General features: G+C 53.2%; 12 protein-coding genes across 12 annotated transcripts in view; 6 read left to right on the top strand and 6 right to left on the bottom strand.

Annotated features, from left to right (window-relative positions):
• Positions 1–30: 30 nt before the first annotated feature.
• On the bottom strand, positions 31–1,132 carry M421DRAFT_6778 (uncharacterized protein; the record flags this gene model as incomplete). Its single annotated transcript, XM_033596442.1, has 3 exons — positions 31–89; positions 138–376; positions 861–1,132. 3 exons carry the CDS (start codon positions 1,130–1,132, stop codon positions 31–33), a joined length of 570 nt encoding a protein of 189 aa, XP_033447126.1.
• A 2,073-nt stretch (positions 1,133–3,205) lies between these two features.
• On the top strand, positions 3,206–4,304 carry M421DRAFT_422479 (proteasome subunit alpha type-5). The gene is made up of 3 exons (XM_033593175.1): positions 3,206–3,347; positions 3,401–3,858; positions 3,915–4,304. Exons 1-3 carry the CDS (start codon positions 3,345–3,347, stop codon positions 4,189–4,191), a joined length of 738 nt encoding a protein of 245 aa, XP_033447127.1. The 5' UTR covers positions 3,206–3,344; the 3' UTR covers positions 4,192–4,304.
• Positions 4,305–4,344: 40 nt separating this feature from the next.
• On the bottom strand, positions 4,345–5,173 carry M421DRAFT_422480 (uncharacterized protein). The gene is made up of 4 exons (XM_033593176.1): positions 5,113–5,173; positions 4,979–5,025; positions 4,677–4,730; positions 4,345–4,618 (listed from the first exon to the last, which is right to left on the bottom strand). Exons 1-4 carry the CDS (start codon positions 5,164–5,166, stop codon positions 4,465–4,467), a joined length of 309 nt encoding a protein of 102 aa, XP_033447128.1. The 5' UTR covers positions 5,167–5,173; the 3' UTR covers positions 4,345–4,464.
• Positions 5,174–5,319: 146 nt separating this feature from the next.
• M421DRAFT_208648 (MFS general substrate transporter) lies at positions 5,320–7,887 on the bottom strand. The gene is made up of 6 exons (XM_033588197.1): positions 7,107–7,887; positions 6,861–7,019; positions 6,627–6,687; positions 6,333–6,574; positions 5,854–6,280; positions 5,320–5,804 (listed from the first exon to the last, which is right to left on the bottom strand). The coding sequence occupies exons 1-6, from the start codon at positions 7,533–7,535 to the stop codon at positions 5,584–5,586; spliced, it is 1,539 nt and encodes a 512-aa protein (XP_033447129.1). The 5' UTR covers positions 7,536–7,887; the 3' UTR covers positions 5,320–5,583.
• A 352-nt stretch (positions 7,888–8,239) lies between these two features.
• Positions 8,240–8,734, bottom strand: M421DRAFT_6782 (uncharacterized protein; the record flags this gene model as incomplete). The annotated part of the gene is made up of 1 exon (XM_033596448.1): positions 8,240–8,734. One exon carries the CDS (start codon positions 8,732–8,734, stop codon positions 8,240–8,242), a length of 495 nt encoding a protein of 164 aa, XP_033447130.1.
• A 2,924-nt stretch (positions 8,735–11,658) lies between these two features.
• On the bottom strand, positions 11,659–13,345 carry M421DRAFT_93772 (uncharacterized protein; the record flags this gene model as incomplete). Its single annotated transcript, XM_033598142.1, has 3 exons — positions 11,659–12,314; positions 12,492–13,126; positions 13,269–13,345. 3 exons carry the CDS (start codon positions 13,343–13,345, stop codon positions 11,659–11,661), a joined length of 1,368 nt encoding a protein of 455 aa, XP_033447131.1.
• A 723-nt stretch (positions 13,346–14,068) lies between these two features.
• M421DRAFT_93773 (uncharacterized protein) lies at positions 14,069–15,301 on the top strand (the record flags this gene model as incomplete). Its single annotated transcript, XM_033598143.1, has 1 exon — positions 14,069–15,301. One exon carries the CDS (start codon positions 14,069–14,071, stop codon positions 15,299–15,301), a length of 1,233 nt encoding a protein of 410 aa, XP_033447132.1.
• Positions 15,302–15,491: 190 nt separating this feature from the next.
• M421DRAFT_422485 (cell division cycle protein) lies at positions 15,492–16,932 on the bottom strand. The gene has a single exon (XM_033593177.1). It carries the CDS (start codon positions 16,881–16,883, stop codon positions 15,663–15,665), a length of 1,221 nt encoding a protein of 406 aa, XP_033447133.1. The 5' UTR covers positions 16,884–16,932; the 3' UTR covers positions 15,492–15,662.
• Positions 16,933–17,072: 140 nt separating this feature from the next.
• On the top strand, positions 17,073–17,674 carry M421DRAFT_6785 (cwf21-domain-containing protein; the record flags this gene model as incomplete). Its single annotated transcript, XM_033596451.1, has 2 exons — positions 17,073–17,302; positions 17,353–17,674. 2 exons carry the CDS (start codon positions 17,073–17,075, stop codon positions 17,672–17,674), a joined length of 552 nt encoding a protein of 183 aa, XP_033447134.1.
• A 735-nt stretch (positions 17,675–18,409) lies between these two features.
• M421DRAFT_208814 (uncharacterized protein) lies at positions 18,410–19,334 on the top strand. Its single transcript, XM_033588198.1, has 3 exons — positions 18,410–18,519; positions 18,582–18,964; positions 19,020–19,334. Exons 1-3 carry the CDS (start codon positions 18,447–18,449, stop codon positions 19,278–19,280), a joined length of 717 nt encoding a protein of 238 aa, XP_033447135.1. The 5' UTR covers positions 18,410–18,446; the 3' UTR covers positions 19,281–19,334.
• A 619-nt stretch (positions 19,335–19,953) lies between these two features.
• M421DRAFT_422487 (purine and uridine phosphorylase) lies at positions 19,954–21,332 on the top strand. The gene has a single exon (XM_033593178.1). The coding sequence runs from the start codon at positions 20,042–20,044 to the stop codon at positions 21,137–21,139; it is 1,098 nt and encodes a 365-aa protein (XP_033447136.1). The 5' UTR covers positions 19,954–20,041; the 3' UTR covers positions 21,140–21,332.
• A 110-nt stretch (positions 21,333–21,442) lies between these two features.
• M421DRAFT_102279 (uncharacterized protein) overlaps positions 21,443–23,643 on the top strand; it is a gene marked incomplete at both ends in the record, with an annotated part of 3,927 nt that continues 1,726 nt past the window's right edge. Inside the window, 3 exons of the mRNA XM_033586754.1 lie at positions 21,443–21,539; positions 21,602–23,175; positions 23,226–23,627. Of these exons, the coding sequence (XP_033447137.1) occupies positions 21,443–21,539; positions 21,602–23,175; positions 23,226–23,627 (2,073 nt within the window). The remainder of the gene's footprint in view (positions 21,540–21,601; positions 23,176–23,225; positions 23,628–23,643) is intronic.

A 23,643-nucleotide genomic window follows, 5' to 3' on the forward strand; every position in this document is an offset into this window, starting at 1 on the left:
TGCTCATCAATCACACTTTCGTCACATTCATCAGACACCACTTCCAACTTCCTTGCTACGTTCAGCCTTCTTGTTCGCATCAACGCCATCTACGATAGTCAGACTAGGCACCACGATAAGAGGCACACCCCATCTACCTTTCTCGCCAAAGTTTAGTGCAGGCAGCTCAGCCACGTCGATAAAGATGTTCGACGTATCAGCTTCAACCCTTACGGCTCCATATATCGCCATGTGCATGTATTCTTCTCCAGCCATCTCGTAAACTTGCTTCTCGTTGTGTGAAAGTTCGAATTTTGCTTTCTCTTCGAATTCGTATGACGGCTCCGCTGCGTTGCCTGAGCGTCCGGTCGTCTTGGTGCCAATGTGACGCTTGCGCCTGAGCCAGAGCAGTAAGAAGATGCAGGCAATTGCGCAGGTGCCGACTATTGTGACGCTGATGATGATTGCAATGCGCGTTCTCGAGCTGATATCATATTTTCGCTACTTGGCCGTTTAGATTGGAGTACACCCTGGATGTGCGCATGACTCCTTCAGACTTCGCAGGAGCCCAACCGATAAGAGACTCCCTCAACATGGCATTTCTTTGTGCTGTACCACTAAGCTTCTCTATCAGGCCATTGCTGAGTTTATACGGTTGATGACTTGCAGAGAAGACACTACCCCATGTCATCGTTGGAAGATCCATGACGGCAATAGACGCGGCTTTCCGGTTACAAGGGTCTATAATGTTCCCACACCGGGTGCTTCCTCCGATTGTAAGGAGCTGACGGCCTGCTGCAAGATGACAAGTGTGGCCGCATCGAGGCGAATCACCCCCAAACATCTTGATCCAGGTGAAAGAAGGTAGCGTGAGAACGTACGTATCGTCAAAGTACGTCGTGCTGTTGTCTGTCGCCGTTGGATCCCATCCTCCATACATATAAATGCTGTGCGATGAGTTGTCAGGCGCTGAGGCCAAAACAGTGCACGAGTCGATGAGCGCTGGGGGAATATCGTCAGCAGTAAATTGCGTGTACCAACTGCCGTTGGTCTTTGCTGAGGCATATGACGCCAGGTCGAAGATATCTACAGAGTCAAGTTCAGCAATCTCCCCCGAATCTGCGATGTTATCATGGTACAGGCTGTAGACCATCGAAGACTTTGCCGTCCAATGCAACGAGCAGACCACTGCCGCCAATGCCAGATATGTATTGCAGGCCGCCACTAAGACGAGGTTGTGGATCCTTCATGCCAGCTGTGGAGATGTTCATCGAGGCATGGTGCTCAGGATCTATGACGACCATACCATCGAGCAGAGCCTGAACGTCGCCTGCGTCTTTCGCTGACACATTTGTGTCGTTAAGTATCCGACCGTGAAGTTAGAACGCTAGACCTTGATCTGGGGCTTCTGTCGATGAGCCATATTTTGGATTGTTCAGTGTGCCAATGTCGAACTGACTCCATATGTTGGTCCTGTAACTGACCAAAGTTGATAGGTGTTGCTCTGATCTTTAAACATGGTCGGATTGACAGCGTTGAAAAAGGTCTCGTTGCCTCTAAAGATGGTTTCGCCGTAGGTCCAGATCTCAGGACTACTTTAGGGACCGTGAAACAGAGCGCCAGCTACCACGGCCTGTCTGACGCTAGCACCAGTTCTTGGACTTGGTGTCGTCTCGAAAAAAACCAGGATATGTCCTTCTGCCAGTCCCATGACTGTTTTGGGTAGATTTGTAATATAAGAGGATCTGATGATGTTAATGATGAGGTTCTCGTCTAGACATGAAGGGCTGGAGATCCTCCTGTAGCCGAGAGGGTCGTTTCTCGATACTGTGTCAAGGTGTTATCGAGAAGAAGAACCATCGCTACAGTTGCGTACCGTTTCGGCGCCCCCATAGAGGTAAAGCGTGTGGTCCTTGATGACAGCTATCTGAGTAAATGCTTGACATTCATAAACTAATTTCACACGTACATTGGTAATACCATCGCGAGCAAAAGTATGTGATGACGTCTTGCGGCCTCCATGTTGTTGGGAGTTGAGCAGCGGCGAGCCCTGCAAGCAGTTGCAGGATCTGCCATTGCAAGAAAGCCTTCCACGTGATCATCCCGTCTTCAGACGATATATTCCATATTTGTGATGGGTTTCAAAATGGATTGCGAGGACTGAAGCTTTCCACTGCTCGGAGGAGGCGTTGTGTTATCGCTGAATCACGGTGGTCCAACCAGAGGCCCGGCCCACAGACCAGACTCATTCTCGTGGGTCAGTTATCATCGTTTCGAGATTTCTATCTCGAAGAGCCAGTCATAAGTTGTCATATTGGCGCAGAAAGACCACATGCCAATACCGCGCTGTGGCATGTCCTACAAAGACCTGCATCTGGATTGGCTGTATAGATTCGGAGCAAATCCTTCGAGACTATCGACTCGACCTCCACCAATGGCGAATGAGAGAGAACTACTGGTGTCGACAAATTCAGCTTGCTCGCCAGGGTAATGCAGCAATTGTACTTGTAGTTGAAGTTTGGCATGCCTACTCGCCACGCTAGATCCCTGTGTCAATCAATGTCAGAGCCGCGAATCTGTGTTCAGAAGACGTAGCTGTTTTCGCCGGCATGTATCGCTCGGCTAAAAACCGGATGCAGAGATCTTCGTAAGGTCTCCCTCAGATGGCTTCGACCGACCATCGAGTTGCAGTTCCTGCTCTTTCCAAGCCTACGATAACTCGTGGTTGCGTGAAGTATACGAGGAAGATTCGGATAAGCACAAAAGATATATGAATGACGTTAATATTATGACGTGCTGAATTTGCATCGAAGTAGGGTCGATGGTGTGGACTCTGATTTTAGTGATCTTGGAACCCAGGTAGAAACCACGACACGTAGAGGGCACCGAGCTTTATATGCAATTTCTGATGGCTAAAAAATGTTTTATCAAGCACCTACGTCAGTAATCGATGGGTTAAGATCAAAGATTGAAGCTCAGTAAGCTCCAAGGTTGCTGTGGGTCTGGGAATGCTCTTTCCGGTGTACAACAGATTGAGTACAAAGGGCTATACGAGCCGAGACATAGGAAGACCACGAAATTGTCGCGAGGCTCATGATCGCTCCTTCCGAGCAAGTAGAATGTACCCTAAATGTAGTGAAGGAAGGAAGCGCGGTGGTTGACCTCATCTCGGAGCTAGTGGTGGGCTTGGCGCGAGCTCTCGGAGACAGCAGGCACCATGCACCGCGTCAACTCCAACAAACAACCTCGCCGCCGCCCATTCCGACCACCGCACACATCTGCGTAGCCACGAACGCACTCTATCGCGCTGCCTGAAAACCTTTCTTTCAAATCACCTTCTAGACCAGTTTAGAAGCCCCGTCAACATGGTAAGCCCTCCACTGAGCCCCGCCGAAGCTCTACCTTTTGCTTATAACCACAGTTCATAGCACGCAGCGAGTATGATCGCGGCATCAACACTTTCTCGCCAGAAGGCCGTCTCTTCCAAGTCGAATACTCTCTCGAGGCCATCAAGCTTGGTTCAACAGCGATAGGTGTTGCAACAGGCGAGGGTGTAATCCTTGGTGTCGAGAAGCGCGTCACATCTACCCTCCTTGAGACCAGCTCAGTCGAAAAGATCGTCGAAATCGACCGCCACATAGGATGCGCCATGTCGGGACTGCAGGCCGACGCACGCAGCATGGTCGAGCACGCACGAGTCGAGAGCCAGAATCACGCCTTCAACTACGCCGAGCCTTTGAGGGTGGAGAGCTGCACGCAGGCGATATGCGATCTCGCGCTGCGATTTGGTGAGGGTGCTGAGGGCGAGGAGAGCATCATGTCGAGACCATTCGGTGTGGCGCTGCTCATCGCTGGGTACGATGAGGACGGCCCGAGTCTGTACGTCGCGCATAACCACCCATCATGATGGAGCAGACTTGCTGACTTTTCTAAAGGTACCACGCTGAGCCCTCTGGCACATTCTACCGCTACGATGCGAAGGCGATTGGGTCTGGATCCGAAGGTGCACAAGCAGAGCTGCAGAACGAGTTCCACAAGTCGCTTACCCTACCGGAAGCCGAGGTCCTCGTTCTCAAGACGCTCAAGCAGGTCATGGAAGAGAAGCTGGACAGCAAGAACGTTCAGCTCGCGAGCGTGACCAAGGACAAGGGCTTCAGGATCTACACTGATCAGGAGATGGAGGAGGTCGTTGGAAGACTGCCTACGAACTAAACGATGAAGGTAGGCGTGGGCGGTGAGGACGTATAGAGCATGTTAGAGCATCTAAGCGCTACGTCATGATCACAACAAAGAAATGAAGCAATGCCACAACATCGCATCACAAAACTGAACTGTCAACCTCATCACAGCAGTCGCGACAGGCCATTGAACACAAGAAAGGTCTATTCCGCACTTGCAGCTGCTAATATACAGCAAGCCAGCCCAGTCCAACGCTAAAGCCATGCCTCGTACAATACAACCCCTCCACCCCATTAGACAGAGCATCTAGAAGGGGTTGTCCTCGGGCGCAATCTCCTTCTTGAAATAAGGGCCCAGGGGAGTCCTCATCATTATGTCGTCGCGAACCTTGGGGACCTCGGCGAAGAAGAACAGGGCGAAGAAGCCGGCAACACCGCCGAATCCGGCTGCCAAGGTGCCGCTGTGTATGTGAGTACGTGTCCAGGAATTGGAGATGGGGGTAAAGTGGGCCGACGTACAACTTAATGAGGTGGCGGGCAGTGATGCCGTGGAAGTTGCGCTGGATGGTGTACCTGGGATTGCGTTAGTCCAGTGCTCGCAATGGCCTAGAGTTCCTCGCAGAGCTCCAGAACATTTCCACATTTGCTTCGCGGACGCAAGAGGGCGCGGCGGCGTTCGTGTCTTGCAGGTCGACGTCTTGCTCTCGATTGGGGCGGTCCTCCTCTTCCTCGATGTTGCCGCCGCACCGCCCTACTTCCACAATCCCCCAATCTCCCCAAACCCCGTCCAAATTCCCTGGAAGAAAAAGCAGTGTACGTACTGAGGACCGAAAGGACTCCTGTAAGCCTTGTACGGGCTGCGCTTGCTCTGTCCATCATCAGCTTCCCTGCTCACACCATCGTCCAACACGCTCTGCACCACTCAATGGCTGGACAGAGTCTCCGGAGAGCTTACGAAAGCGGCGATCGACTTGCCCTGAACGGGGCGGGCGGGTTCGTGGACGTGCATCGTTGCGGGTGTGAGGGTGCGCTGTGGTGATGATGTCGGCGGGTTGTGAGAAGTTGAGAAGTGGTTGCTGCCAAGGCGGAGAGCCTGGGCCAATCAGAGGGGAAGGGATTTTGCAGGCTGGGGTCAGCGGGCGAGGAGTATCGCTCTTCATCTGCACCTTGTTCCCCGTTGACATTTCTCTTCTAATTGATGTCCTCTTGATGTATTCTCTGATGTTGGTCTTTCTTTTATATGATTTGGGTATCTGATGCTGATGCTGTTTTCACAATTTCACCTTTCACAATCCTATTCCTCCCCGAAACAACTCCATGATCCTTCTTCATTGAAGCTTTCAAGTGCTCAGAGCCTGAATGATGCAGCAGCGGACTTGGAAAGCGCCTATTACCCATGCATATACTGATCCCGAATTTTTGAGGTTCATGCCTGGTTCTCACCATCCTTCTTCGCTGCCTTCTTTGCATCGATGGCTTCTCGCCAGCCCTTTCCGTACAGCGCAGTGGCATACGTCGCCAGCGCACCAAAGACAAGGAAAAACGCACTGATTGTCGAGAACCAACCCACGCCGATAGCTCTGACAGCGGGAAGAACGACGGCCGAACCTCCCGCTGCGAACATGTAGCGCATAAAGTAGTTGCCAGCTGGCTGGCGTTAGTATGGTGTTTGAACAAGAGAACCAAGACTACATACCAACAACTTCAGCAGAACGGCCCTGCATGACGTCTAAGCAGTATGTATTCAGACTAGGGAAGCAGAAAAGTTGTGCAACGCCCTGCAGGAACATCATGATCACTGGTAGCGCAATGCCGCCAACTCGCTTCTCGACACTCCAGCCGTAGATAATCATGCAAGCTGGAATGACGCCTCCCAGAAACCACAGACAGCTGTGGAGCCGGTCTTCAGACTCGCGGTGGCCGCGAATACGGATGTATTTTTTGACGATGTAGTCTGCGTATCGCCCTCCAAAGAAGGTGCCAAAGAGGTAGCCGCAGCCAGGGGCAATATAGAAGAGCGAACCTTGGAGAGGAGTGGAGAGATTGAAGCGCGGGTTGAGGACGTAGCGGATTGGTGTAAGAAGGGAGTACATGTTCCAGACCAACGAGGAAGATGACAGAGCCTGGGGTTGATTAGCGTAGCTTTCGACTGCAGCAGTGATGTCCAGCACATACCACCAGAAAGAGGTTTGGATACCGGTACAAGCGAAGGACACGGAATGGGTTGAGCCACTGCCACATCTTGTGTGCTTTCTCTGACGTCTCGAGTCCCTCGAGCTCAGAAGCTCGCTTCATGTGGATAGTCTCGGGCTGGACGAAAAAGCAGAGAACTACCGCGGTACCAGCGAGGGCAGTCTGGAACCAAAATATGTCACGCCAGCTGCGGAAGGTTACAATGATACCTCCAATGAACGGACCTGGTCAAGTAAGCAACATTGCAGACGGGGCCAAATCACTTGAATTGCCTACCTAGTGCAGGGCCGATGAGTGTGCCAGACAAGAACCAACCCAGTGCTGTTCCTCGCTCAGTCTGTACAGATCGTTAGCTCAGGCCTGACTATTGTTGAGGGACTACCTGCTACGGTTGCAGTAATCTATGCTAGTTGTGCTTAGGTCCCAGTAGACTCGAATCGTGTTGCGAAATTTGCGACGGCCATAGTAGGGTACAATGTAGATGTATGAGAGAAGTTTGAAGTTACGTACCGGCTTGTAGATATCTCCGATAACTGCGCTGCCAATGATGAGGAATGCGGTGCCTTGGAAAGCGGTCAAGATCCTGAAGACAAAGAATGATGCCAAGTTGGGAGCCAGAGCTGTGCCGATCGAGAAAGCTGTGAAGAGCGTCGCACTTGCTACTGAAACCTGCAGGCTAACGTCAGTTGATTGTTTGGGTGCATTACTACTACCGATGGCCATGCTGCATCACGTAGTAGTTCTATTGTTACGCACCCATTTTCTTCCGTAGATGTTAGCGTAGGGTCCATAGAAGCACGGACTGATACCCATGAAGAGCATGTACAGTGCATTCGATACGTTGATTATGGCACCGTCGGTATTGTACGTCGCTGCCACTTCTGGCACAGCAGATAAGACCGTAGTAGACGAGATCGGTGCGAGGAAACTACAGAATGACACTGCGGCGACTATGGCGATCTTTCGTCGATCGGAGAACTTGTTGTAGACCTCGTCCATGTCGCCGGTCACGACAAGGGTCGCATGCGCCATGCCATCATGGCTCATGGAGGAGATAGTATGCTGAAGCTCGAGACCACGTCCTTGCTGAGGTACAATTGAGGCGTATTGGGTCTGCTTCTCGGACTCTTCACTGATCCAAGGCGCAGCAGTCGATGCTGGAATTGGGTCGTCTTGGGAAGCCATACTGTGAAGTCATGGAACGCAAGTTAGGAACGAGATGTGTCTAAGTACTTCGATCAACTGAATAAGGGAATGATGCTGGCAATCAGCAATGGCAATCGTCTTATCTAAGTGAGAGACAGAAGAGATGGTGACTCAGGTGAGCCGAGATCTATAGGGCAAGGTGGACATGTAGTGTCGTAACTTGCAGCATTAGTGTTGGCTTATCCGCGGCCCTGTAACATGCTGCCGTCCTGAGCAAAGCTTTTCCGTGAATAGATGTAACGTATTGTGATCTTGCCGAAAAGCGGAGCAGGGATGTCGGAATACCCGGAGTACTCCGATCAGGCTTTCTCACCGAAGGCTGGAAGTAAACCGATGACCACTATGGCAGAAGCACATCTTTTCTGCTGCTGGTGAGCTGGCGAAGTGCCAGTTCTCGGGAATAAGGCTGCCTTCGGTTGCTCGGCGCTCGGCAAATCTCCCGTGCAGAACCATCAGGGCAGCAAAATTTCAATGTCGTCGGTGATGTGTTCAAGAGTGAGCAGCAAAGCTCACGAAAGCTTATGTATATTGGTAACATTGGGTTGTGGCCCATGTTCGTTTGTCCTGATATGTGGTATTCCCTTCTAAACGCCTGTTGTGGGATCTCGCAAGTGCTGAGAGGCCCAAAAAATGCCGCAAACGCCGGTATATGCATGTGTATGAACACGAGTCGCCCGCTCTGTTTATATACTGAGTTTGTCCAGACTCAACCGATCCGTGCTTCGGTGACGCTTCACCATGCCGAGCTTGTAGAACTTTTCCTCGCCAGTTGCTGTTCGACCACCGATGTACCACTTCTCGGCACCCATGATCTCGTTGAAGCCGTCTGAAGAGCTGTCAGAGCCTCTCCTGCTCCTTTGATTTGCGCCTGGGATGGGGAATGCTTTGGCGTGGACTGGTGATGTGGAGCGGTGGTACGGTGTAGCGTGTTGTCTTGTGGGCTGGAACTGGCCGCTTGTGTGAACGACTGTCGTTGTCGCCCCAGGTGACGGTGATCGTGTCTTGGTGGTGATCGTGCGTGTGGTACTCGAGGCATCGTAGCCTTGTGTCTGGGGCGGTGCGTTGTTGTGTGAGTAGGACGCTGCTGAGGCGGCCTGCGATGCGCCAGCTTTCTGTACGGTGGGCTGGGCCCGGAAGGCTGCCAGAAAGCCGCCAAAGAAAGGCCTGTTGGTGGTCATGGTGTTCTCGGAGGCTTCCCGTCCTGCAAGTGAGTACTGGCGGTCTTCGTGCATTAACGGTTGCTCGTCTCCAAGATCGCGCTTTGTACCTGGACGGCTTTTGTAACCCTTCGCTCCAAGCGATGCTAAATGGGCCGTTCGAGCGTGATTTACAGGACGGCGGGTTGCCGTGTCATGGATCACTTGGGGTGCTTGTTCGTCTTATGCGGTTACGAGCGGGTGTGACGTAACACCGGATCACAACTTTGCAGCGTTATACAGCGAGTCGTAGGCGATTTGGTGGGCAGTGTAGTCGAAGATGGTGGGGCTTGACAGGTCTCTTGTACGTGAACGCGGGGAAAGGGAGAGTGGGTTCTTTGGTGGTCGTTGGAGTAGTTCGTGCCGGATCCGTGAAGGCAGAGGAAGAAATCGGAAAGCAGCTGATCGTGATCCGGCGCCACACATTCATAGACCAACAGTTGACCGAGGCGCTGAACAGGGACACAACTGCACCTCGAAAACCTGAGATAACCGCCGCGGACTCTCTATAACCATCCCCTCAGGAGGCCCTTCAGTGTTCTTTGTGAGCTTTTTTCCCATTCGATGTGTCACTCTGTTGATGTGCGCCGCATGCAAGATTCGCTCATGATCTCCGACGCACCATACCTATGCAATGTGTGTCCCCTACCTCTACGCCATGACAATCCCGCGGCCTCTGTTTGGCTGCCTAGTACTGGCCGTTGCAGGTGCATACATGCGCACGCGGGACTGGTTCGCATATTACCAAGACCTATACCTAGCGCTTGCCCTGAAGTGGTGATTTCAAGCACATGTTCGAGAATTCAGAGTGTGAACCGTGATCCGCCGCTCAGAATCGCGATCAAATCGCTTTTTAATCTTGCCTTTTCGAGTAGCCAAAACGAGAAGACTGATATTCATCGCGCTCGCAATCACTCTGAGTTGCAGCCTGCTTTCGCTGTGGTGTTAGTATTCTGACCACCTTCAGCCAAATCATCAACCAGAAGCTGAATTAACACACCTACCTAAGCCACAATTTCAGAGAAGGTACATTTGCAATGCAGCACTAGCGCATTGTCCAGATATCTTTGGCACATCCTCAGCATCGTTGGTGACTTAAGGATGATAAACTTGTTTGGAATACCAGTTTGCAAGCAAGCGCTCAGCTCCTTCCCGAGATGAGCCAGGTTGTGCAAAAAGGCAGGCTCGACCAATATCAACAATCGCCATTGTTGAACAGTGATTGACAATTATCATCAAGGTGCGCAGCGACAGTACTACACGCATGGTTTGTAATCCTTCTTCGAGCTCCCAGCAAGCCAGGTGCATCAATGAAAAAAGGCCTGTCAGATTGCCGTCAACACCCTGCTTTCTGGATCGACCGAAGTACGAGCACAGTCAGCTGAAGATCATCGCCACACTCGCCGAAGCGAATGCAATAAGGCCTCACTCCGGGGCATCGAGGCTGAAAGTCATCAACCAGGTTGGAGAATCTGTGGCTTCTGTAGGAAGCTCAGAAGAGGACGATATCTATAGAAATGATTCTATGAAGTATCGTCGAACATATCGAACAGAATCAAGGGCAGGAGCAAGAATATATACCCAAAAGATATGGTCCGTGCATATCTCGGGACCCCTCCCGTCCTAATCTCGATGTTGGAAATTTTCACTTCCGTTACGCAGAGTGCCCCACAATCAACCGCTTCACGAATCACAGGAAAGAAGGACCGCAAAGATGGCTGAGCGCCGGCCGTTGCCTGGTCGAAATACCGCACGAAGTGGACTCTGGATGTTCCCTCATTCCTAATTTAGACAGAGTGAAGAAATTTCTGGGCTGCAGGCTAAATTGATTGGCTGGTTTGCAGGCACGACTTCCCAGAGCAGCATTGTGGCCATTCGTCGCTTCACTGGATTTTTGCTTCATTGTTGCCCCAAACGCTGCACTTGCTAATTCCTGACACTGCCCGTGACCCATACGTAACCTTCGTGCGAATAGAATTCCACATGGTGAATATGTGCCAGCAAGAGATAATGTCAGCCAATAATGTAAAGTCAACGTGGTTCAACACATGTAAGAGCCTGGAGTCGACAGCTTTCGTTGGAAGATGCGGCCTCGCCGCTGATGTCAATCATGAATCAACGTCTATGTGTGCGATTGTGAGCGCCTCCACCCGTTCAACTTGCTATCGTTTTTGTTTCAAACATCCCCTAAAGACTATCACAATACCAGCAAGTGGTGGCTGGTAAGGCTCCAGCAAGCAGACTGCTGAGAGGCCGCCAGCAGTGTGAAGGTTGGCTTCAGTAACGGTGATTGTAAAGCTTGAATGAACTATGGCTCACAACAGTGTCAACCCAGCTTCAGGCTATCTTGCAACCCCGAACCTCCGTGTCTCTTTCCTCTTCCCTAGGCCAACGATACCCTGTAGACTTATGCGTACTGTCCAGCCTCCCATATACAAGGTCCCTGTATGTCGTAACTTGAAACGACTTTCGACGGTAGAGAGGGTTTTGAGCTGCCAGGCTTTCACTGTTACATGGCCTACAACGACATCAAGTCTCATGTTGGCACACGACGATTGCGTCCAGGCTCGGATACTGAATATTGCACAGAACACACAGTAGTCCTCAGCTGGGCTGACAGGGTATCAGTCGTGTGCGAGCTCAGCTTGAAGGCCTCCCAAGAAAAGTAACCACAAAACCCTCACACAAGACGGATAGCGGTACTCACCTGCTGACATCTCTGTTCCAACTGAGCAAAGTCAAATGATCATCAATAATCAATAATCAATCGTGAAAGTTGTCCCTCCTCCTTCAGGCCCCTTCTCCATCGCATTAGCAAGCCTAACCCTTGTCTGCCGTTCATCATCCTTCGCGTATTCTGCATCCATGAACACCAGCCTCAGATGATCAGGGACGACCAGATCCTCTTACCCACTACCCTCGACATGCTCGCCTAGCTCTAGTTCCCTCCGTGCGGCACTCTGCTCCAAGGCTAAGGCAATCCTCCCAATACAGCCCGCCAACCGCCCATCGAACATCCCTTCTCGCCTCGAGTGTTTGGCCATAAGTTCAACCGCCTCTCGCCGCAAAGCAATGCATGGCGATGGTGCGCTCGTGCCGATGCGCCAGAGAGCGAAGAGTAGGCCCGGCGCTGCTGAGTATACTGGTGTTGAGGGCGAGGTGAGGCTTAGGAGATGTTTCATGTGTGGCATCATGTTTGTGAAATGCTCGACTGGATCGTGTGAGATTGTGGACAGTGGGCTGATGATATTGAAATGTCGTTGTAGAGGTTCGACAGAGGAGCGCAGCCAGTGGTAGGTATCTGTAACAAGGAGCATGGTCTTGGACGAGTCGTTGGCCGGGAAGTTGATGCTAGGTGCGATAGTGCGGAGGGAGTCAAGTGTGTTGGAAATGCGCTGAAAGCGGGTCACGAGTAAAGCGTGCTCGTGTTCAATGTCGTCTCGGGTGGCAGGGCTCACTACGCAGCTCCTGTTCAAGGCGAGCGTGTCTTTGAGGAGGGTCTCGATGCGGCAGTGTAGCTCGAAAAGTGCCCATGGAGAGTTGGTATCTATGTCAACTGGCTCTGAACATCGCATTGTTTGAACGACGGGCTCCCAGTTCTGAATGTCATTCCAGCCTAAGGTACTCCGTGCTTATATATCGAGCCCAGTGAAGATCGATCGTAGCGAGTTGATGTTGACTGGGTGACTATCTCTGTCATTGTAGCTTTGCAACTTGGTCTCTTTCAACATGCGTATACCGCTGCGGAGGTGATCCAGTGCAGCCTTCTGCTGCCCCTGGAGGTTGGCCATGCTCCCAAACAGGATACAGCAAGTCATGGCTGTCAAATTATCAACTACACCCGTATCGTCACTCTCGATCTGATCTCGAAGCAGTTGTTGGATGGCTTTGTTCGACTGTTGCAAGGTAAACTTCAAGTGCGGGTCTGGCAGATCCAAATCGTTTGGTGTTAGTTTGGATTTAGAGAACCGCCTGTGCATAGCACCCAGAGCAATAATGCAGTGCTGAACAGAGGCATGCTGATGAGCAGCTTGCAGCACTTGGCGTTGCCAGAACGCGGAATTGGACGATCGCGCCAGAGTAGGGCCAGCATGCTTCATGTAAAATTGGAGGTTGATACGCTCATCATCGGAATCAAGACGGAGTAGTGGTAGGAGAAAAGATGGCGCGTTGAAGGAGCGGAGTTCTGACGCGAAGTCGACAACCTCCTGGCTAGGGTTTGGGTGAGGTGGAGATGTGGACGTGGGCGGTATCCTCGTGAGCGGCGAGCGCCGCGGAGTGACGAACCTGGGGTCGTAACCATCACATATCCGGCCTGTGGTAGTACATCGTTTGCAACATGGTTTGGTCTCGTCACATTTGACCCTGCGTATCCTACCAGACGAGCATCAGTATCGTTGCATAGCAATTCACGACAGCGTATGGTAGATTCGTCAAAACGCCCCTCGATGTTCTTGGAGGCAGGGACTAACATCAACTGAGTGTGCACGAGAGTGTGACCGAAGTCAACACTCACTTGCACCTCTTGCATCCTGTCCTAGCTTTAGGTTTGTAGGCTCTTGTTCGAGGTCTTGCTATAAGTGTAGCAGCCATGGCGGAGGAAACGCAGTCCAGCTCCTCAGGTGCACCACAATAAGTTCGACAGAGGTGTGGGCAGATGCGTGCAGTATCTGCAAGCTGACAGGCCAGCAAAGGTGTACGAGATTCTTTGTCTGCGTTCTCGTCAACAAAAGACCTGCCAAATGCATTAGTACAGCACGGACTCGACCGGTTGCATTAGTACAGTGTTGAGGTGCTGCGTCCCACCTTCTACGCAGCGTCAGAGACTAACGGAACGGACCCTGAATATCCCTCCGGTCAACATAGAATTGCGTGAAACGCAAACCTGTTCGCGAGACAGTGAAGAACACCCGGGGATCCACTGCAAAAGAACTGGATCGCCCACTAGGGAGCTATTATGCAGGACTGTTGAAAGATGACCGTGCTGTGGGTCTGCTTTAATTGGATGGCAGCGTTCGCGAGCCTGTCACCGCTCCTTTCGCACAAGTTGTGCAAGGATGTGGGTCGTGACTCCCTATCGAGGTTTCGGCAGCTCCGCTCCTACCTCCAAAATTACAGGCTGGCGGTTGCTCACTGCAACGCCAACGCTCGAGCTTCCACCCCGCGCAGAGTAAACAGAACCAGTTCCAGATTGCAGTTCAGCTGTCCACCATTCTCAGCTCCTCTAAAACCATCGTGGAATCGATATAACGCTTTTATAACCCGTCATAAATTTTGAATCACCTCCCAAATTCTGCACCGACTTTCTGCTTCAAGATGCGCGTCAAGGATGCCCCACGGGCACAGTGGGCACCCGCATACTCCCCGGCTGACACGTACTGTGGCTTCCTGTCGCTGCCGACTGAACTGCGATGTCATATCTACGACTATCTCCTCGCCGAACCTCACGCGATTACCATCTCGGCCGGCTACACGACCGTGTTTGGTCACCGCGTACGCGACAAGGCGCGTAAAGTCGACGTGCCGGGCCTCTCACTCGATCTTGCGCCTCTTGTACGCAGCAATCACGATGCCGCGCTCCTCTCGGTCGCCACACCGCCTGAGATCGCGCTCGACACGGAGGACGCGTGGACCGGTGGCAAGCCACAGCTGCAATTGCCAGGCCCACTTGCCCTGCTGAGGACGTGTCGCATCGTCAACGACGAGCTAAAAGACTACATGCGCGGAAGGAAAGCGCGTAAAGCCCTGCGATCAAAGAACACACCGACAGCCGCGGATGATACCGAAGGGCTGTCTCTATATGTCTCGTACCCTTATGGCGTCATGGTGCTCAACCACCTGTATCCGTCTCTCCTCAAACAAGCGCGATTCGTCTACATCTCCGGACACTACACAACCGCCAAGGAGACTGAATTGCCGCTCAATGCTTCCCTCGACTCCAACGCGAACCTGAGCCTCACACCACAATCATCCTTCGCGACAACGCCTGTACGATCCATGTACCGCGAAAGATCACATACCACGAACGGCACGCCACGCCTACGGTCGAGTCGAACGCGTCTACGTCTCGACGCCCCGCTACAGCAACAAACACCACTTGCCAAATCCTCCAACACGTTTCCTGCGATGGACAAGGACACATCCTCCGCCGCCCTCGCGGCTCTCGCAGATACACTTCGCGTCCTTTTCCCTTCCTATTCCGCGCCGACTCCTGCCACACCATCACCGCTCGTCTCCTTGCAAGCACGCTTTCTCTACCCTGGCGCAGAGTCATACTCCAGCGTCTGGAGTGATGAGTCGAGTCCTGTTAGCCACCTCTTACGCGGCATTTGTGGCGGTAAAATCGACATGCAAGTGAAGCGTGGAAGCCTTGGATGCGGTGTATCCGTTGGCGTCATACCGCAGGCAGACAAGCGCGTCGTGAGCACGAGCTGGGAGAACTGGCGGGTCATCGAACAAGCGCCCGTGGGTCTGAACGGACGGCGAATGACAGGCCGCGGCCGAGAAGTGCGGTTGAGCGACCTTGACTCGTTCCTGACTGAGGTCTAGAGGGTGCAGAATTGGAAACGGTGGCCGCTTTGGTAATGTTGTGAAAGGAGCGATTGTGTTATGGAGCTTGGTTGAGAAGCTCTTGAGGGTTTGTTTGGCATGATGCTTGGATACGGATACGATGTTGCATGTGAAGTTGCATTATGATGGCTACGACGGAAAGCAAAGGGAGACTGCTGGCAGTCAGCACATCATGGTGAGGGCTTATATTATAAGCTCCAGGGACTGGGTAAGCAGTCCAAGGTACTATTTCTATGTCTCGATATCAATGTAAAACCAGGAATCACCATGTCATTGGCCTGCATGCTTTGTGGTGGTGGACATGTCGTGATTACTAGTCTGACAGTCGGTACATGTTCGTTCAATCTTCATCACTGTCTTCTTGTCTCTGCTGCTCAGCCAGTCTCTGCGCATCTTGCCACTGCATTGCAAATTCGCGCATCATGCCCTCCCCGCCACTCGCTGCATCGACCACGTCGCGGGGCATCTTGTGCGCGCTGTACTGCGGCGTCGTGAATCCGTACGCCTCAGGATCATCTTTCCGTACCAGCCTGAACTCCGGCTGCCAGATGTCCTCGACATCTTCTTCATCTGAGCTCTCAGAGTCGCTCGCGCTTTCGATGTCGTCGAGCGATATGAATGTCGTGCCTCCGGTTGTCGTACCGCCAGCTGATGCGATGGGTATGCGCACCACCTCTTCCTTTCCGTCGAAGAGTTTGGCCTCAGGCACCTCCATGGTAAGCAGCTCCATCCACGAGAACAGGAGCGGATCTGTGCGCTGCGCCCAGGGGTTGAAATCCACAACCCACACCCTGTCGTGCGGCGGCGGGATATACACGTCAAAAGTGAAGTTGGGATCCGGGAACGAATCTCTCAGCTTTGAATCGAAGAGCTCCTGCACGCGCTGCCTCAGCTTGTCCTGCATGCCGAACAGAAAATCGAAGTGGTTCAGATCCCGCTGGCAGAGTGCGATGAGTTGGCGGTTCCGCACGAAGCACCGGAACTCGACGCTGGGGTTGAGGTTGATCCACTTGCGCAACACAAGGTGGTAGGGTATCTCGGGATGCGGGGTCGTGTGCTGGTCCGCCGTGTCGTCGAAGGCGTGGGCCAGGTCGTGGGTGATGAAGTCGCTGCTCTTCAGCAGCAGGTAGATGTCGTTGGGCGTCGTGCACTCGATGCTGTTGGTGGCGGCGATCCAGGTGGCATCTTTGGGCGCGCTCCAGTTCAGTTTCGGCGCGACCTTGCCGCCCAGCTCTTCGATTGTGCGCTCGATTGCGTCGTGCGTGTCGCGCCAGTGGATGCTTGGGTCTAGCTCGGCTTCTTCGCCGCCGTCATTGTTGTCGGCGCCGGAGAAGATGCCGCTGTCGTCGTCAGACCATGTTGGGTTGTCTGTGTCCTCGGGGGGCAGCACGATGCCGTCGGACCGGAGGTAGTCGAGGAAGGCGGCCGGCAGGGGCACGAGGCGCGCTTTCGGTGTGACGGCGCGGTACGTGGGATGCCAGCTGTGGTAGGAGCAGTTGAGGATATGCTGCTTGGTGACGGGCGGGAACGGCAGCTCGGTGAGCGGCTCCTGGGTGCTCATGGCGGGCGATACATCGAAGGGGCCATCTTTGTGTGAGTCGTCATCTGGGTCGCAGGAAATCTAGTGGGGCAAACGCCCGCAAGTGCAACTGAAAGCACTGGGTAGGCCCCACCCACCTCCGCGCTCCGCATGTGCCATGTGCGCCGATGCGTGAAGACTACCACAGGCATCACAATCACATCGCACGTCATGGCCGACAACGTGGGACTCACGACGCCACGGGGCAGCGGCACCTCCGGCTACGTCCAGAAGAACCGCTCACTGCTCAGACCGCGCGACAAGATTGCGCCGTACCAGAAGGATTCCGACCACGCACGACACCGACCGCGCCAGCCAGACGCCGAGATCCTCGAGCATGAGGCCAAGCGCGACATCGAAGTCAAAGTCTTCGAGCTGAGGGACAAGCTTGAGGAGGACGGGTTTGTTGAACCGTGCATACTCCCACGTCACAGGCACTGACCGCTCGCAGTGTCGACGAAGACGAGATCGACGACCAATGCGAAGCCCTGCGCCGGAAGCTCGACCAGGACCGGAAAGACGGGAGAGACCTCGGCCCCAACGCCAAACGGCTGAAGTCGCATCAGGTCCACGACCTTGCCAAGGCAAAGGCCGAAGAGAGCGACAGGATGAGGAAAGCACTGGGCATCAGCGAGGACTACGAGGAAGGCAGTCACTGGCGGAAGCAGGAGGAGCGGCTGCGCGAGTCGCTGGCGAAGCGCGAGGCTGAAGACGACGAGAAGGCCGAGCGAGCGAAGGATGCGCGCCGGTACAGGGAGGATGACTCTGACTGAGCTGTACGCATGTTGGCACATTGATACCCTAGACACGCGCGCAGCCTTCGACGAGCGCCAACAAGTTGCCTCAGTGGCTATCTGGCGCCATAAAAAGATGCCGAACTCCTTGGCTTGACTTTGTCGTCGATGAGCAACTTGGGGCAGGAGATTGGAACGGTGAAGAGGTCAGCACTGCGTCCAATACTGCAGCATGTAACGTCCCTCCCTGCGTGCTGGGACACCCTACGTGCTGGGACGCGAACATCATTTTCGCATCCTAACTCTCTTCCCCTTCAATACTTAGAGTCGCAGTTAACGTCATATTATTCTTTATAGATTTAAGCTCCTAAATCTAGCTAATAACTTACGTGGATTCAAAGCACACTTAGTAGACTATAGTTACATAGCTCTACTAAGGAAATCTGTGCATTAGGATAGACACAGACAAAGTTATCTAGCTAGGCTTGTATCCTACATCATATACGCAGGACAAAGTATTAATTTAAACAAGTAGACCTTAATGCATCCCATTCATGCCAGTCTTAAGAAATAACATGGGATGAACTGCTGCAAGCAAGTGAAGCAAAGGATCTGCAGATAGGGGACTGACTTTGCTATAGGACGTCTACGCTGCGCGCGTTTAAGTCATGTAAGTTGTTAATAGAGCGAATTTGTTTACAATCTAACACTAAAGAGATTCGCGTCTGCTAATTCATTCTTAAGCACTTTGCTAGAACTCTAAAAAGACCTTAGAGACAAGCTGAAGATCCCTTTGTTCTTCTTTAATAGGATGTACCTTCAACCAAGCGGCTTTTGCGGGTACGACGTCTGGCTAGGTAAGAACAAGGAAGTGGAGTTCTACAGTATGTACTGTAGCGCTGGCAAAAGTCATATCTCTGTTGGACTGTCGCTCATCAGGCCCCAGCGCACTGGTCCTGCTTCACTGTCAAGCAGACGTACAACAAGCTCCAGCCGAAGAGCACGTTCACAACACACGTTTCCAACCATCACAATAGCGCCGGCGATTGGAAAGCTGACATTGCTATTCATGGGCCGCAGATCGCGCGGCATGGGTGGGAGTGGTACGAGGTGGGGTTCTTCGCATGCTGGACGCAGTCCGGGTCGCTCACGCTGCTGTGCTTCGATCTGCCTGCAAAGTCGCAGTCACATATCCAGTCATTGACCTGGCTGCAGGACGTGTCTCGCTCTTGTCCGTACGCCGTGTTTCCGCAGGTCTTGGATGCGCTGCTTCGGCTGAATGATGACTTGGTCTGGGCGATCCAAAACCACATCAGCCAGTGGGAAGCAGTAAGTTTTGTTTGACGCGCCTGTCGCTAGCATCAATGAGGCTCACGAGTGATAGAGGAGGTTGCTAGAGACTGACTACTTTCTCTTACATAAAATCGCGAGACACGAGGTGCACGTTAGCGAGACTCTCAGCGTAGCCATACGGTCTCTCAACGCCATGCAGCATCACTATGAGCGATTTGGTGCAAACAGCGACCTCGCGCGCAGCAAGAATGGCCTCACACGCTGGGACAAAGTCGGCAGTCGCTTCGAGTTCCAGCTCGGCATTCTACAGGACTTGCTCCAGCGGTCTGAAGCGAACAAAGCGCGCATCTAGAACGAGATCACTCTAGTAAGTGCAATCTACGACAGGTAGTATCCATCCCTCCCAGAAGCTCACGAGATTAGGCTTTCAACGCTGCTGCACAGAGGGACAACAAGGTGCAGCTGCAGATAGGAGAGGAGGCGAAGAGAGAAGCGTCAGCGATGAAGGCGATCGCTGTGGTCACGATGACCTTTTTGCTAGCCACCTTTGTTTCTGTGAGTATCCCGGTTTCTACATACTGGTTGCTATCCGTCTATGTGTGGTTAACACGTCCTGGTGCGCAGACGATCTTTGGGACCAACTTCTTCTCGTTTGAGCCTGGCAGAGACGCCAGACGATCGTCGTTTGCCGTGTCCCATCAGTTCTGGATATACTGGGCGCTTCCTGTTCCGCTGACTATTGCAACGCTTGATTTGTGGCTCTGGTGGAGTCGCTGGGCTGAGCACTTGCAGTTCTCAAGGACTAAATCTGATAGCCGTCGCGCTAGACACATTGCGCCGTAGGAACAGGTCGACTGTAACTCAGACGCGCAGAATGACATACTATATTGCGGTGTTGATAGAAAAAAGCTTTAGCGACAACAAAGTGCTTCTCCAATCCAGCAAGGCTGAGTGGAAATGGTGACACGGCTGGAATGTGGCCAAGTGCTGCTGCCTAAGCGGCTCTCCCACCACTTACAGCCATTGCTTGCTACCAACTACAATGCCTCATAAACCTGCCTTGCGTCACTTTTTGTACCTAGAAACTGTCGCAAAAGACAGCGGCTCACTACTATGGCCAAAAACCACCACTTCACTATAGGGTGGATCTGTCCGCTCTCGCTCGAGCAGGAGGCCGCAAGGCTGGTGCTGGACGAAGAGTATCCGCAAGAGGAAGTCCAGTACCAGAACGTATACTACCTGGGCGGCCGAATTGGAAAACACAAGGTTGTCATGGGAGTGCAGCGAGGGATAGGACTTGAATATGCGACGTCCCTTGCTGAGAGGATGCGCGCCGGCTTTCCTAACATCAAATACTTCCTCCTTGTCGGCATCGCTGGCGGCGTGCCTCGCTACGGGCCAGCTGGTGCAGGAAAAAATATCGTGCTTGGAGACGTGGTGGTCAGCTCCCCTCGAGGCAACCATGGCGGGGTGTTGCAGTACGACAAAGGCGCATGGGAGGGTCAAGGGCGACTGAACTATCGCGGACACATTAACAGCGTTCCTGGCGACCTTTTAGCTGCAGTCAACAACTTCCGCGCGGAGGGCTGGTCTAAGACAAACATTGCAGAGGTCCTGGGGCAGATGCGGGGCAAGCTGGACGATGAGCGAGAGCACCAGTACGACGACCCAGGCGCCGACGCCGACCGGCTCTTCCAGGACACTTACAAGCATCAAGGCACAGAGTCTGAAGACTGCAGTGCACACTGCGACGCAAAGTACATCGTCTCACGTTCTGCTCGCGGAGAGGGAGCTAAGCGATCGGTCGACAAGCCGTACGTTCACTTCGGCAACATTGCATCCAGCAACCAGCTGCAGATATCTGCCGTCGAGCGCAACAGAGTGCAGCAAGAGCATGAAGCCATCTGCTTTGAGATGGAAGCAGCAGGAGTGATGCACGAGTATCCGTGCGTCGTCGTTCGGGGCATCTGCGACTATGCAGACTCGCACAAGAACAAGGGCTGGCAGAACTACGCGGCAGCTACCGCGGCAGCGTACGCTAAAGGGCTGTTGTCTAGGATTCCGGCTATAGATGCTACAAGTAGTGCGCGGGCTAAAGAACAGCCTCTACCTCAGCAAACTGCAAGCACGCAGAACAACACCTTCGGCAACAGCAGTGACAGCATCCAGGCCGGAATCATCAACGGTAACATCCAGTTTGGGCGACGTTGAGTTTTGGGGTTGCAGCTCGTGGCAAAGTAACGATATATATCAATACCTGAGATACTCTTGAAACACTCTGAGATGCAATACTTTAATGCAGTGCGGCAAGGCTTTAGATAAAAGCCGAGTGCAGGCCTGGCGGCGTGATCGGGACGAGGACGCAAAATAACTTGACTCCAGCCGTGGACTTCGCGAGTGACGGATTGAGATTGTCAGGCTGCATGGCCGCCAGGCTGAGCCCAAGGAGCGCTGTGTCGCAGGCCATCACCGCAGACACTGCATCGCTGATGCACGCGCTGTAGCATCAATGCCATGGCCTCTACGACATCGACCGCAACCTACGGCAACGCCGACCGTAGCCTCCAAGTTCACACCATCAACGGCTCTGTTGAGTTCCATGTCCCTCTGGGTAAGTTGCAAGGCCGCCCGCAAACTCTTCGTAAGAATGGATCGCTGACACCTCGACGCTAGGCTACGAGAGCACCCTTGGTCGTCTCCCGCAAGCTGCGGACGCGCCCTTCAACTCATTCGCAACGCAGCACAAGCCTACCTGCCTCCCCGACACGCGCGTCGACCTCTTGCACAAGATACAGAGCTGGGCGGACGGAACAGATGAGCGGTGCGTCTTCTGGCTGAGCGGCCTGGCGGGCACGGGCAAGTCGACGATTGCGCGGACGATTGCGCGCCGGTACCACGACAGCAAGTGTCTTGCCGCTAGCTTCTTCTTCTCGCGCGGCGGCGGCGAAGTAGGCCATGCGGGCAAGTTTGTGACGAGCATCGCACTGCAGCTTGCGCGCAATGTGCCAGCATTAAAGCAGCGCATTAGCGACGCAGTTGTAGAGCGCGATGATATTGCTAGTCAGTCTTTGCGCGACCAGTGGCACCACCTTGTCCTTGGTCCGTTGTCGAAGCTTAACGACAGGGACTGCCCAGCCTCACTCGTTCTGGTTGTGGATGCGCTCGACGAGTGCGACAGCAACGAAAACATCCGCATCATCGTGCAGCTGCTGGCCGAGGCTCCATCACCAACAAGGGTCCGGCTGCGGGTGTTGCTGACAAGCAGGCCAGAGGTGCCAATCCGACACGGATTCTGCGAGATGCCAGATTCGAAGCATCAGGACATTGTGCTGCACAACATACCGCGGTCTATTGTCGACCAAGACATAGCGCTTTTTCTACAACACAACCTCCAGCTCATTGCACGGGAATGCTATTTAGATGCTGGCTGGCCAGGTGTAGAGATTGTTACACAGCTCGCTCAGAGTGCAAGCGGTCTGTTCATCTGGGCAGCAACTGCCTGTCGCTTTATCTGTGAAGGGCTATTCGCGGATGAGAGGCTTCGTATACTTCTTGCAGGCAGTGTTTCTAGTAATCCAGTCGGGCCAGAAGAACAGCTTACCAAGATGTATCTCACGGTATTGCAGACCTCAATTCGTCACGGATACAATGCGCAAGAGATGACCGTATATTATAGCACACTACGACTCATCTTGGGAAGCATTGTAGCATTGACCTCGCCACTGCCCGTAGGATCTTTGAGTGCGCTGCTACGTGTACCAAAGCACAAAGTAGACCAGATGTTAAGGGATCTGCACGCCATTCTTGACATCCCAGATGATCAAAGCCGGCCAATCCGCCTACACCACCCTTCGTTCCGCGACTTCCTGCTCGACAAAGGGAGATGCAGCGACAACAGCTTCTGGGTAGACGAGAAGAGCACACACGAGAAGCTGGCGTCCTGTTGCCTTGAGCTTATGTCTGGGCAAAGCGGCCTTCGTCAAAACATGTGCAGCCTTGTAGGCCCTGGAGCGCTGAGAAGTGAGATCAACGATGGGGCAGTTGCTAGCAGTCTGCTACTTGAATTGCAGTATGCTTGCCGCTACTGGATTAGACATCTTGTACAAAGTCAGCAGCACGTTGTCGACAAAGACACGACGCACCTGTTTCTCCAGAAGCACTTTCTCCACTGGCTAGAGGCCATGAGCCTCATGAGAGAGTCAAGCAGATGCGTTCACCTGCTTGATAGCCTCCAGGCACTTGCAGGCGTAGGTCCTATACTCAATTTGTCTTAATGCTGTGCTAACATGCAAGATAGCCATCTGTAAGCATTGTTCAAAGCTTTCTACACGACGCAAAGCGATTTGTGCTCCGCTTCCAGTCTATCCTTGCAGATGCGCCGCTGCAAATATATTGCTCCGCACTTGTGTTTGCACCAGAGCGGAGTCTGATACGACAAAATTTTGTGGACCAAGTGCCAGAGACGGTCAACATGCTGTCTATGAAAGAAGTAGACTGGGATGCCTGTCGCAGCACGCTGGAGGGCCATTCCGATTGGATTACGGCGGTGGCCTTCTCGCCAGACGGGCAGCTGGTCGCGTCGGCATCCCACGACAAGACAGTACGGCTGTGGGAGGCGGCCACAGGGACGTGTCGCAGCACGCTGGAGGGCCATTCTGATTGGATTACGGCGGTGGCCTTCTCGCCAGACGGGCAGCTGGTCGCGTCGGCATCCG

This window comes from Didymella exigua, assembly GCF_010094145.1.
Source record: "Didymella exigua CBS 183.55 unplaced genomic scaffold M421scaffold_20, whole genome shotgun sequence".
Lineage (NCBI taxonomy): Eukaryota > Fungi > Ascomycota > Dothideomycetes > Pleosporales > Didymellaceae > Didymella > Didymella exigua.